The sequence below is a fragment of the Entelurus aequoreus genome, linkage group LG06 (assembly GCF_033978785.1).
Source record: "Entelurus aequoreus isolate RoL-2023_Sb linkage group LG06, RoL_Eaeq_v1.1, whole genome shotgun sequence".
Classification (NCBI taxonomy): Eukaryota; Metazoa; Chordata; class Actinopteri; order Syngnathiformes; family Syngnathidae; genus Entelurus; species Entelurus aequoreus.
In genome coordinates this window covers 23,342,759-23,355,565 of record NC_084736.1, presented here as the reverse complement: position 1 = coordinate 23,355,565, position 12,807 = coordinate 23,342,759, and the positions used below count along the sequence as shown (strand labels likewise).

The window sequence follows — 12,807 nt, the reverse complement described above, 5'->3', positions numbered from 1 at the left end:
TGCTAGCGAGCATTGGGTTTCACTGTGATATTCGCTACGCCACCTAGTGGTGGGGAGGTTCATAATTCAAATTTTGCCGAGAGACAGCTCGTATTTATACTTGCTGAATATATTCACTCTCTGACAGACCAGGTGCTTATGAGGTGTGTTGGAAAGAGTTACGGTGCCACCTGCTGTACAGGGTTGTAACAGTCCCATTATAATGTGTTTATGAGCAAGGGCGTAACAGGTAGCGCCAAATTTAACTCTGTAGCGAGCGATACAAATAAATTAATGTACGGACTCTTTTAGGGTAAGTGAGCAAAAAGCTAACAACAAAGAGGCATGTCATTAATATATTTATTTTCATTATGTTTTGGGCTTGGGGAAAGAATGTTAGGGTAGAAAGTCGTCACCAATATGAAGTTGGCCCCCTTATCGTTGCAAATATTAAAATAACACCGGCATTCGTTTTTGCTATGTTTATGCCGTAACATTTTACTTTGTGCCACTACGGTTTTTAAAATACATTTTCTGACTAATGTCATCTGGCCTCCCCACCTTGTCAAACTCTCCTCAAACTTGTTTTTGTTTAACTATTATAGTTGTTATGTCATTAATAGGGGCGTAACGATTTCATTTAACAACGATTCGATTCGCTATTTGTGGTTATCGATACAATTCAGGAACAATCTCATTTTATTGGGACCACTGGATCCATAACAATTCAGTGAGTTGAAATCGATTCAGTAACTTTTTAGCAAAACCAATTTAAGCAGTGTGACTGAAACAGTAGATACTAGACACTGCAGGTGAAGTTTCCTATATTCATGTTATTTCTTGTAAGGGAATTGTGTATGAATGAATTATGGATGCAAACAAGCAAGTAAAGAACAATTCATGGCCAATGCATTCACCTCTTATTTGAATGAAGCAACACTTTAGTTTAAATCAAAAACAGGAAACTTTCTGCTCACATTTTCAATATTCAAGCAATTTTCAATAAAAGTGCAGGAACCAACATTTTAATCCTAGATTTACCTGCTAAATAAACTCGGCAATACAGTATCTGTTCCCCACCATGGTGTCGCCGATGACGAACAGTATCCCAGGTGTGTAGATGCATGTATGCTCCCTCATCCCTGTTAATGGTGTTGGCCCCTCGCTGCCTAATTTCCATATCCTTCTTCATCCATCTCTTCTATTTCTTTCTCATCGAATGACTTCTCCTTGTCTTTCGGAAATCGGTGCATCGGCGTAACTTGCTCCACTGTCACTTCCGTTATGTCGGCCAAGTCTTTTGTGGCTTAAAAGTTGTATTGGGGCTTCATAATATTGTGTTGTGTCGTTTGTATTTGCTGTGGCTTTTGCAATGGTGCTGTAGTTGAAAGTTGTTGTGTTGTAATTTATGATATTGTCTTGTGGCGTTTGCGTTTTGATCTTTCTTGACCACCCTAGCTTTCCGCCATTTTTTGTTTTGATGACATCACAGACGGGCAAATAGACTTAACGTTTAACGTCCTATTTTTATAAGTGCTAAATTTCATATAAAGTCTGCTGTTGTTAAATCCAATGGTTTAATTTTTCTACTATCGATAAAATCGACCTAGTCCCTTTTAAAATGATGTTGGATCGATACCTATCTTCCTGAAGGCCCACTAGCTGAGCACAGATTGATGTACTTGAAATTTAGGAATATAAATCCATCTATCGTTACACCCCTCCCAGCAGGCACAAGACATTAAAACTACATTGAGAACTTGTTGAATTAGGTCCTGACGTTGAGCAACTCAAACAACGTTGGAACAACATTCTTTTTGACGACGTTAAATCAATGTTGGTTTCTGACGTTGATCTGACCATTGATATTTGGTCATTTTCCAACCAATATTTTACAAAACAAATACAACGTTGTAACAACTTGCTTTTTGACGACGTTTATTCAATGTCAGGTTGTGACGTTTATTTGGTCATTTCCCAACTTAACAACGTGGATCCAACGTTAAACATCAATGTTGTCTCAATTTACAAATACAACTATTTTGCAACATTGTTTTAAAGTCAGTTTTAAAGGTCATGTTTGTATAATTAATGTTGTATCAACGTCTTGTGCCTGCTGGGCTAGTAACTAACTATTATATTTTTTATGTTATTAACGTTTTATGGTTCATAACCAGCCCCCTCGCTCCCCCAGTCAAAATCTCCCAACACTTCTCCCACTCGTTTTAGCTACGTTTGTGATAAAATAAAAACGTGTCTATTATCATTTGTATGTTATTAACGCGTTAAATATTCTTAAACAGCCCCATAACATAAACTATGATGCTAAGCAAAATATTTTGCAGCAAAAATTAATGGGACAAGTTGTGGGAGATTTAGACAAAGTGGAGGGGCTGGATGACATCACTAGTCAGAAAATGTATTTTAGAATATGTGAAAAACCGTAAGGGCACAAACGAAAAGTTTCATAGTGCAAACGAATGGCAGTGTTATTTCAATATGTGCAATGATATGGGGGCCAACTTCACACAGGTAAAGTCATCCACTGTGGATAAGTGCTAGCATGATAACGTTAGTATGCTAACATTTAGCATGTATCAAGTAAGTTATACGAGTAAGGCGTTCAGCTGCAAAATTGGCTAAAAGACGTGCACACTAATGCTAGCATGCTAATAGTTAGCATGTAAGTTAAAATGAGTCTGAGGTGTTTGGCTGCAAAATTGGCTAAATGGATTAAATCCATGATGGTTCAAGTACACGAGCCTGTGGCACAAATTGAAATTATTCATATTACATTTGTTGGCAAAGCTTGGCCAATCAGGTTTTAATGTTAAATGTCCTATTCCTCCCCCCTTGTTTACCTTTTCCGACCTTCTTATTACAGGGCGACCCATCAGTCTTCCTGTTGTGTACACCGCTGTAACTGTATATTGAAAATAATCTCCTTGTTTTTAATTTTTTTAAGTGCAATGACAAAGTTCTTCTGTTCTATTCTTCTGCATGACTTGAGGTGGTTTTAAAAGTGGGAGTGAGGACTGTGAAGGGGAGATCGGCACATCTATCAGTGCATCGGAATTGAGATAAAGCAAACGAGAAACCAGAGTTTGGCTCACTTAAGACTTCAAGGACACGTCCGCTCATCGCACAAGCGGCCTGAGCAACGTTATCAGGGGAGCCGAGTGAGCGATGGGCTCGCGGGGCTTCAACGTGCTGTCCAGTGTGACGATGACGCACATTGTGGGCTCATGCCGTTGAGGAGACAAGCGCCGCTACATTGTCATGGTTGCCAACGAAATGAGTGAAAAAAAAAAAAGTTTCAGTTGACAGAGGAATGACTCACCAGAAACACCCTGTAGGCATCTTTCCTGGTGACGGAGCCCCAGCATGCATCTGTGTCGTTGTACTTCACAGCTCCAGCGCTGCACGAGTGGTTTCCACTGCACACAAGCGATTTACAGCGTAAGCAATGTTGTAATGTACGACAGCATTAAAGGGGAACTGCACTTTTTGGGGGAATTTTGCCTATAAATGTACAATCCTCATGTATGACAAGAACACATGTTTTTTGTTTTTTATCCATTCTAAGGCAAGTACAAGGTGGCTAACAATGCAACTAATGGGAGTACACTAATGCGCCCATAAAGCCCTCTAAACAAACATCCAAAACTGCCAACAATACCCCGTTAACATCTCGTGACCTCAATTTTAACCAAGTATTAGCAATATTATTAAAAGCGCTAACGCAGACAAACTATTTTTAGCAGCGCACAGAGCGCTAACTAGCTAATGCTGCTATATTGACATATTGAGCTGCTGCATCGCCTCTGAGTTGGTGAAAGTAATTAGTAGATTATAAATCATGCCTCTCACCTGGATAGTAGAAGGTTGTGGGTATAAACTGAAAAGTTGGTCAACTTTGACATCCCACTTATACCCGGAGATGGCGAGACAGACACAAAAAGACGTTCGTTTGCGGCCCCTTTTTATTTTATTTTTTTGTATTTAAATAAAATTATGATAAATTCTTCATCTAAACGGGAAGATATGAACATCCCATCAGTCGTCATACCAGTGAGAGCAGACATTGTACAGTAAGTCAGCGTTTAACCGCGACCTTTAGAGGGTCGCCAAAAAATATCTGTTTCTTAACTGTGGTCTGTATGGGTGGCAGCGGTACTCAGTTGTAATACACTTTTCCACCACTTGTGGCAGTAATGACAATATCAAACAAACTGAGTTAAAGTCATAGGAGTTTCTTAAGCGCAAAAATTATGACTTAAGTGGTGAAGCTGTATTTTCATTTGTAATTACATTTCATTGACTATTTATGAAAGAAAAAAATATATATTTATTTAGTTAGAATTTATTTATTTTAGCACTTGCTAAATTGTAAAAAAAAAAAAAAAAATTATTAGTTCATTCTTTTGCAGTAAATGTAATAAGTATTTAGTTTAGGAATCAGCCTGACCCAATTTTGATAATCTTTGTGATTAACACTTGCTTTCATATAATTTGACAAGGGTTGTCCTGTTAAACTGTTAATGGGTTAGATATAATTACTGAATATGAATCAAAGAGCAGGAGCATCAAAATATCAGTGTTGATATATGAGTGGTGCATACATATATGAGTGGTGCATACAGGACAGTTCAGCCTGTCGTCGTTGTTTTAGATTGTTCATAAAGGGAAACGAGATCCATCACCTCCTTGTTATGTTTGTTGATATATGGTACTGTATAGCAGGGTTTGTTAACCTATTTGACCTTAGGTCCCAATTGTTCAACTACAGAGGGGCCCACTCAAATATTAACACTGAAACAGTCATTTTACTCTTGATTTTAAATGAATTCAATAATTATTTCGAACAGGATAAACCTTTTTAAATGATATGAAAGCATGTGTAAATCACAGAAATTAGTACCAAGGCTTAGGTCAGGCTGATTAATAAAATAAATCTCAAAGAAATATGCCGCAAAAAAAAGGGCATTTAGAAAAAAACTAAAAATAAATGTATACAATACATGAATTCTAATCAAATTATTAATAAAAATTATGTCTCTTAAGCCCAAATAAAAATAAAGCTTCACCACGTTAGTCATAATTATTGCGCTTAAGAAACTTCTCTATGACTTTAGCGCCAGACTTCTTCTATTTGTTTTTTACAGAGTCATGTATGAAGAGAGTAGGACCAACCTGGTTTCAAACAATCTCCTTAAAGACTGAGAAACACATTTTTTTGTTGGGTTTCCAGAGGGCGCTTGGGGGCCATGCCCTATAATTAAGAAACACTGTTGTATAGCACTTTATATTGTGTTTAAAGTGTACAAACCTTCACTAAAATATGGACCTTTGTCAATGCTGAAACCCATTATTCATGCACGGTGGAAGAAGGGTTAGTGCGTCTGCCTCACAATACGAAGGTCCCGGGTTCGATCCTGTGCTCGGGATCTTTCTGTGTGGAGTTTGCATGTTCTCCCCTTGACTGCGTGGGTTCCCTCTGGGTACTCCGGCTTCCTCCCACCTCCAAAGACATGCACCTGGGGATAGGTGGATTGGCAACACTAAATTGGCCCTAGTGTGTGAATGTGAGTGTGAATGTTGTCTATCTATGTTGGCCCTGTGATGAGGTGGCGACTTGTCCAGGGTATACCCCGCCTTCCGCCTGATTGTAGCTGAGATAAGCTCCAGCGCCCCCGCAACCCCGAAGGGAATAAGCGGTAGAAAATGGATGGATGGATGGCATTCCATTTTCAAAAACCAATTAAGTCTGTAAATGGAGATTCCGCTATAGTTTTGTTGACATTATGTACCTAATAAAGGCGGATTATATCTCCACAACAACTTTACTGCAGCCTGTCTTTTACAAGTATGAAGAGGCACCATTGTTGCAGGCTTCCATCCTGCCACTAAAACAACACAATGTGCTTTTGCATCTTTCGAGGGCCACCTGTGTAAGTTGATAATAAAACATATTCGCATCCCAGCCTGGCCAAACGTTGCGTAATAAAAACGGGTGTGGAAGCCAGTGGACACGTCCGAGATTCCCGGGAGCAGCAGCAGGGGGTCGGTGGTGTCAGTTTATTGTCTCACTCGCCGCAAACACATCAGCCAACCTGGTTGTTCTGCCAAAACGCGGCCGAGCGCGAATTGCAAACGCGGAGGGAATGGGGGGCGGAGGGTCGAGCCGTAAAAGTAATTTCATATGCAAGTTTTATTCCTCAATAAAAGACAATACGCGATAAAGCGCGTTCTCACCATGCCACCTCCATCAGCGAGATAGGGACAGCTGCGGCGTAGATGGCCAGGTCTCCGTACAGGTACACAATGATGCAGATGTAGAACATGTTCACGCCCACTGAAAGACAACATTGGAAGGATCAACAAAGGTTTAATAGGACTCCATCAGCTGAGCAAACACCTCATCAGGAAATGCTGTTGGCAGACAAACATGGCCGGCATGTGCTCGCCTATTTTAACATGCACACTCATCCCTCAGCGTTACTGCTGCAAAATATTAAACAGCAGCAATTAAATACAATAATTAACACACAAAGAGTTTTCCTCACCGCCCGGCTTCAAACAGCCGACTGATCATCACCATGACCCGCTCATCCATCACCCTCCGGGGGCTCACGACCGGGCGGGGGGTCAGCAGTTAGCGGCTAATTGATTACTGCCAAGGAAAGTCAAGGCAGGTCCATTGAAGGGGAATAAAAAGTGGCAGATATACAACTCCACTGCTTCTTCCATCAAAGACGGTGTTAGGGAATCAAACGGTGGGAACGATAACAGCGCGTAAACAAGCATTCATCAAGTTAATGAGCACAAAACCACTCTTTGTGCAGTTAAATACAACATAAGATGTTAACTACGAATGCAATGAAAAGGGAGTAAATAAAGCTGACGTACAAAACGCACCTTTGAAGTTATATAAAAGCTCGGAGTTTAAACAGTCTTCATAATTGACGTCCCTTTTCTTGTCAGTGATGTTAAATGTTTACTGTTGTAGCAATATGGTTGTTAAAGTTAAGGATTTTTTGTGGTTTCTGATTGTTTGTGAGGGCATCAAAGGGACTTCTGTATGTGTGTGTGTCGGCAGAATAGCGCATATACAGTAATTGACATCTTGCCAAAGGCAGCTGCGTTAAACAAGCATCAAAGTGTTTTTGTTTGACATTGGAACAGATTACAGTAGTTACTAAAGGCTGCACCCATTACTAGCCATAAAAAAAAATATTTTTGATATTTAAAACTGTAACGATAAAAACTGTAATATTGATACCCGTAGTAAAACTCCTAATTGTTATGGTTTAAGTTTATTTGATGGTTAGTATAACCGTTTTAAATCAAAGCGATGAAAAAAACGTGATTGATAACTGCACTTTCATAAACTCACGAAACTGACTGGCGCCAGCTCGGTAGCTTAAATGCTAACATGAAAACAAAACTAATAGTTCATTATTATTACACATTATTAACTACCTTCCAACCCAAATTCAAACAAATGTAACTAACAGTACATTAGTAGCATGAACAACATTATTACAGATTCATTCCCAAGTCAGACATTTGTATATTTTTGGTTTAAGAAACAAAAAGGATAATATAGTTTTTTACATTAGATGTTGAATAGAAATATATGCAATTGCATGCATGTATTTTTTTCTGTCAAAACAACAAATACATTTAGTAAGAAGAGATTAAGTAGTTTTATTTCCACATAAAATATGTAGATCTGGCCTCCAGGCCTTGAGTTTGACACCTGTGGTATAAAGTTATCAGAGGTGAACGCCAACACCGCAAAAAAACAGGGTTTTACTTTCTTGTTTCCTACAGGAATTACGGTTTTCTAAATCGAAACAAATCCAAGGTGAACCAGTGGACTGCATGTGGCCTGTAGATTAGGGTTTTTTTAGCTAAAAGAGTGATAACTTGAGTCCATGTATCAACACAGACGAGGTAAATGAGCTCAGCATGAGCGTGGCGATGATAGCCATTGTCGCTATGTTAGCTAATATTTCCCAATTATCATGAGCCACAGGCGCTCGTTCTGCAAAATGTGTCTGGGCGAAGGAGCGAGAGGTGTCGTCATCGTCCATCAGCAGGACGCCGGTGAATGACAGCCGCCATTACACCCTCCCAGCAGCGAAGCAACATTTTAATTAAGTTCTCATCAACGGGGGGCGGATGTATTACCACATCCAGGTGAGCACGAGGCTTATAAGATTGTTTTTTGTTGTGGTTCTCGTTAAAATTGTGTACCCAATAGTACTTTTCGAAGAGAAGGACGGTGTGGTGCAGTTGGGAGAGCGGCCGTGCCAGCAACCTGAGGGTTCCTGGTTCAATCCCATCCTTCTACCAACCTCGTCACGTTCGTTGTGTCCTTGAGCAAGACACTTCACCCTTGCTCCTGATGGGTCGTGGTTAGGGAATTGCATGGCAGCTCCCGCCATCAGTGTGTGAATGTGTGTGTGAATGGGTGAATGTGGAAATAGTCAAAGCGCTTTGAGTACCTTGAAGGAAAAAAAGCGCTATACAAGTAAGTATAACCCATTTATCATTTAGAGTGGGATCCTTTGGGAGATCCAAAAATGATGTCCCCCAAAGGGCATGAGAGAAAATAATTGAGAACCACTGGTATATAACAATAAGCTAACATTAGAATTAAAAATAAATAAAATACTGAAGGTGCTTGGTCACAAATTATTGACTCATCTGAGGCGCTGGAGAGACTTCCACCTCATTAACCTTGCTGCGCTTACATTCAAATCCGTCTGCTGGGGAAATATCAGAGGGAAAGTTTGATGAACGGATGATTCAGAGCATCACAAATTGAGTCTAAATGGAGCCGAGCCCTGAGGCGGCAACGACACAGACACTTTGTCCCTAAAAATAAGCAAATAGGACAAAGCAGAGAGGTGCTACCTTGTAAACACACAAACATATGCAGGAACATTTTTAGTACAATTTTTTTTTTTTTTTATTGGCCCATAACATTTTAAAGACAAAATAAAAACATCCTGGGTTAGAACATTGGACAAAAAACTAAAATATGCAAGCTGCTGAAATGCACTACCCGAACTTAAAGGCCTACTGAAATTAAATGTTTTTATTTAAACGGGAATAGCAGATCCATTCTATGTGTCATACTTGATCATTTCGCGATATTGCCATATTTTTGCTGAAAGGATTTAGTAGAGAAAATCGACGATAAAGTTCGCAACTTTTGCTCGCTGATAAAAAAAAGCCTTGCCTGTACCGGAAGTAGCGTGACGTCACAGGAGCTAGTATTCCTCACAATTCCCCATTGTTTACAATGGAGCGAGAGAGATTCGGACCGAGAAAGTGACGATTACCCCATTAATTTGAGCGAGGATGAAAGATTCGTAGATGAGGAACGTTACAGTGAAGGACTTGAGAGGCAGTGATGGACGCATCTTTTTTCGCTCTGACCGTAACTTAGGTACAAGCTGGCTCATTGGATTCCACACTCTCTCCTTTTTCTATTGTAGATCACAGATTTGTATTTTAAACCACCTCAGATACTATATCCTCTTGAAAATGAGAGTCGAGAACGCGAAATGGACATTCACAGTGACTGAACATGTAAATACACGATTAATAATATTCAGCTTTGCGAAGCTAAAAAAATAGAAGCTAACCTAGCAACGTAGCCAACGTAATAGCATGGCAGTCTCAAATGCAGATAGAAACTAAATTTGAAAAAACCCTGACTGGATGGATAGACAGAAGATCAAAAATACTATTAAACCATGAACATGTAAATACACGATTAATAATATTCAGCTTTGCGAAGCTAAAAAAATAGAAGCTAACCTAGCAACGTAGCCAACGTGATAGCATCAGTCTCAAATGCAGATAGAAACTAAATTAAAAAAAACCCTGACTGGATGGATAGACAGAAGATCAAAAATACTATTAAACCATGAACATGTAAATACACGATTTATCTATTGTAGATCACAGATTTGTATTTTAAACCACCTCAAATACTATATCCTCTTGAAAATGAGAGTCGAGAACGCGAAATGGACATTCACAGTGACTGAACAGGTAAATACACGATTAATAATATTCAGCTTTGCGAAGCTAAAAAAATAGAAGCTAACCTAGCAACGTAGCCAACGTGATAGCATAGCCGTCTCAAATGCAGATAGAAACTAAATTTAAAAAAACCCTGACTGGATGGATAGACAGAAGATCAAAAATACTATTAAACCATGAACATGTAAATACACGATTAATAATATTCAGCTTTGCGAAGCTAAAAAAAATAGAAGCTAACCTAGCAACGTAGCCAACGTGATAGCATCAGTCTCAAATGCAGATAGAAACTAAATTTAAAAAAACCCTGACTGGATGGATAGACAGAAGATCAAAAATACTATTAAACCATAAACATGTAAATACACGATTAATAATATTCAGCTTTTCGAAGCTAAAAAAATAGAAGCTAACCTAGCTACGTAGCCAACGTGATAGCATAGCAGTCTCAAATGCAGATAGAAACTAATTTTAAAAAAAACCTGACTGGATGGATAGACAGAAGATCAAAAATACTATTAAACCATGTACATGTAACTACACGGTTAAAAATTCTCAGCCTGGTAAGGCTTAACTATGCTGTTGCTAACGACGCTAAGGCTAATTTAGCAACTTAGCAACCGGACCTCACAGAACTATGTACTCTCTCCGTTTTCTATTGTGGATCACGGATTTGTATTTTAAACCACCTCGGATACTATATCCTCTTGAAAATGAGAGTCGAGCACGTGAAATGGACATTTAAAGTGACTTTTATCTCCAAGACAATACATCGGTGACACACTTAGCTACTGAGCTAACGTGATAGCATCGTTCTCAAATGAAGATAGAAACAAAATAAATAAACCCCTGACTGGAAGGATAGACAGAAGACCAACAATACTATTAAACCATGTACATGTAACTACACGGTTAAAAATTGTCAGCCTTGTAAGGCTTAAAAATGCTGTTGCTAACGACGCTAAGGCTAATTTAGCAACTTAGCAACCGGACCTCACAGAACTATGATAAAACATTAGCGCTCCACCTACGCCAGCCAGCCCTCATCTTCCCATCAACAGCCGTGCTCACCTGCATTCCAGCGATCAACGGCGCGACGAAGGACTTCATCCGTGGGTTTGGCGGCAAGCATCGGCTAGGCGTAGTAAGTAGTCCTTGTTGTGTTGCTGTAAGTATTGTACTTAGCCGCTAAGACAACGATCGATCCCACCTACAACGTTCTTCTTTGCAGCCTCCATTGTTCATTAAACAAATTGCAAAAGATTCACCAACACAGATGTCCAGAATACTGTGGAATTTTGTCGAAGAAAACAAGAGGCTTTTCTATCGGGTCCGATGGGGTCCAACCACTTCCGTTGCTTTTGTGACGTCACGCGCATAAATCATATCCAAAGGAGTTTTTCAACCGGAAGTGTGGCGGGAATTTTAAAATTGCACTTTATAAGTTAACCCGGCCGTATTGGCATGTGTTGCAATGTTAAGATTTCATCATTGATATATAAACTATCAGACTGCGTGGTTGGTACTAGTGGGTTTCAGTAGGCCTTTAAATGCTAAGTCAGAATGCGTAAAGTACAAAGTTATTCAACTCTGGGGTGTTTGGCTGTAAAACTGGCAAAAATGTTAGCATGCTAATAGTTAGCATGTGTCAAGTACCAAGTCTTATAACTGAGGTGTTTGGCTGCAAAAATAGCACAAAAAAAGTTAGCATGTTGATGTTAGCATGCTAACATGATAACATTAGCATGTTAACATTTAGCATGTATCAAGTAAGTTATACAAGTCTGAGGCGTTCAGCTGAAAAATTGGCCTAAAAGAGGCAGTACACTAATGTTAGTATGTGTCAAGCAAGTTATAAGAATCCAAGGTGTTTGGCTGCAAAATTGTCTAAGCAATTAGCATGCTCATGTTAGTAAACACTGCCTGAGGCTGAGCCAATCAGTGGCCACGATACTAGTGAAGTGAAGTGAATTATATTTATATAGCGCTTTTCTCTAGTGACTCAAAGCGCTTTTAGTGAAACTCAATATCTAAGTTACATTTAAACCAGTGTGGGTGGCACTGGGAGCAGGTGGGTAAAGTGTCTTGCCCAAGGACACAACGGCAGTGACTAGGATGGCGGAAGCGGGGATCGAACCTGCAACCCTCAAGTTGCTGGCACGGCCACTCTACCAACCGAGCTATACCGCCCCTATACTACTGGCCAATACTAATGTAACATTTATATTTTTAGTTTTTTAAGGCAATTCTTATGTTTGAAAATGCTTAATTTAGAGCACAATTACATAAATAGGATTCGTTAGCGATAACACAAAGTTAAGATATAGATGTGCTCAGATAGTTTGATTGACCTATATTGTATAGCTTTTCATATTTTTTATGTACAATATGTATCCACGTGGCCTTCGCATCCCCAATTTTTTTCATTTATGTGGCCCTCGCTAGAAAACGTTTGGACACCCCTGATCTAAATAAAACATTAGATATGTAAATAGAACACTAGATATATAAAGCGAGGTACACACAAAGACCAACGGGCTGTTCCCCCTCCTGACCAAAGACGTCAAATGCCCAATAAGATTGTCTTAAGGTCTGAGGTGTGTTAAGAGTCAATTTGTCCCAATAATGAGCTCCTAAACAGGTCGACGCAGACACCCATAAGAATTGAACTTGTTCAATATTTACAACGAAAACTCTTCACGTCTGTGGGGAAAGTCAACAACTCCATAGTCATTGCTTCGTCAATTGTGACGTGGCCCCTAA

General features: G+C 39.5%; 1 protein-coding gene across 3 annotated transcripts in view; it reads right to left on the bottom strand.

Moving 5' to 3' along the window:
• Positions 1 to 12,807, bottom strand: part of tmem104 (transmembrane protein 104) — a 102,915-nt gene that overhangs the window by 47,359 nt on the left and 42,749 nt on the right. For all 3 annotated transcript variants that reach the window (XR_009826513.1, XM_062050315.1, XM_062050316.1), the window contains 2 exons: positions 6,235 to 6,334; positions 3,320 to 3,416 (listed from right to left, as the gene is read on the bottom strand). Coding sequence is in view for 2 of the 3 variants with exons in the window: in XM_062050315.1 (XP_061906299.1) it covers positions 3,320 to 3,416; positions 6,235 to 6,334 (197 nt within the window). In the remaining variant the exon portion in view is untranslated. The remainder of the gene's footprint in view (positions 1 to 3,319; positions 3,417 to 6,234; positions 6,335 to 12,807) is intronic.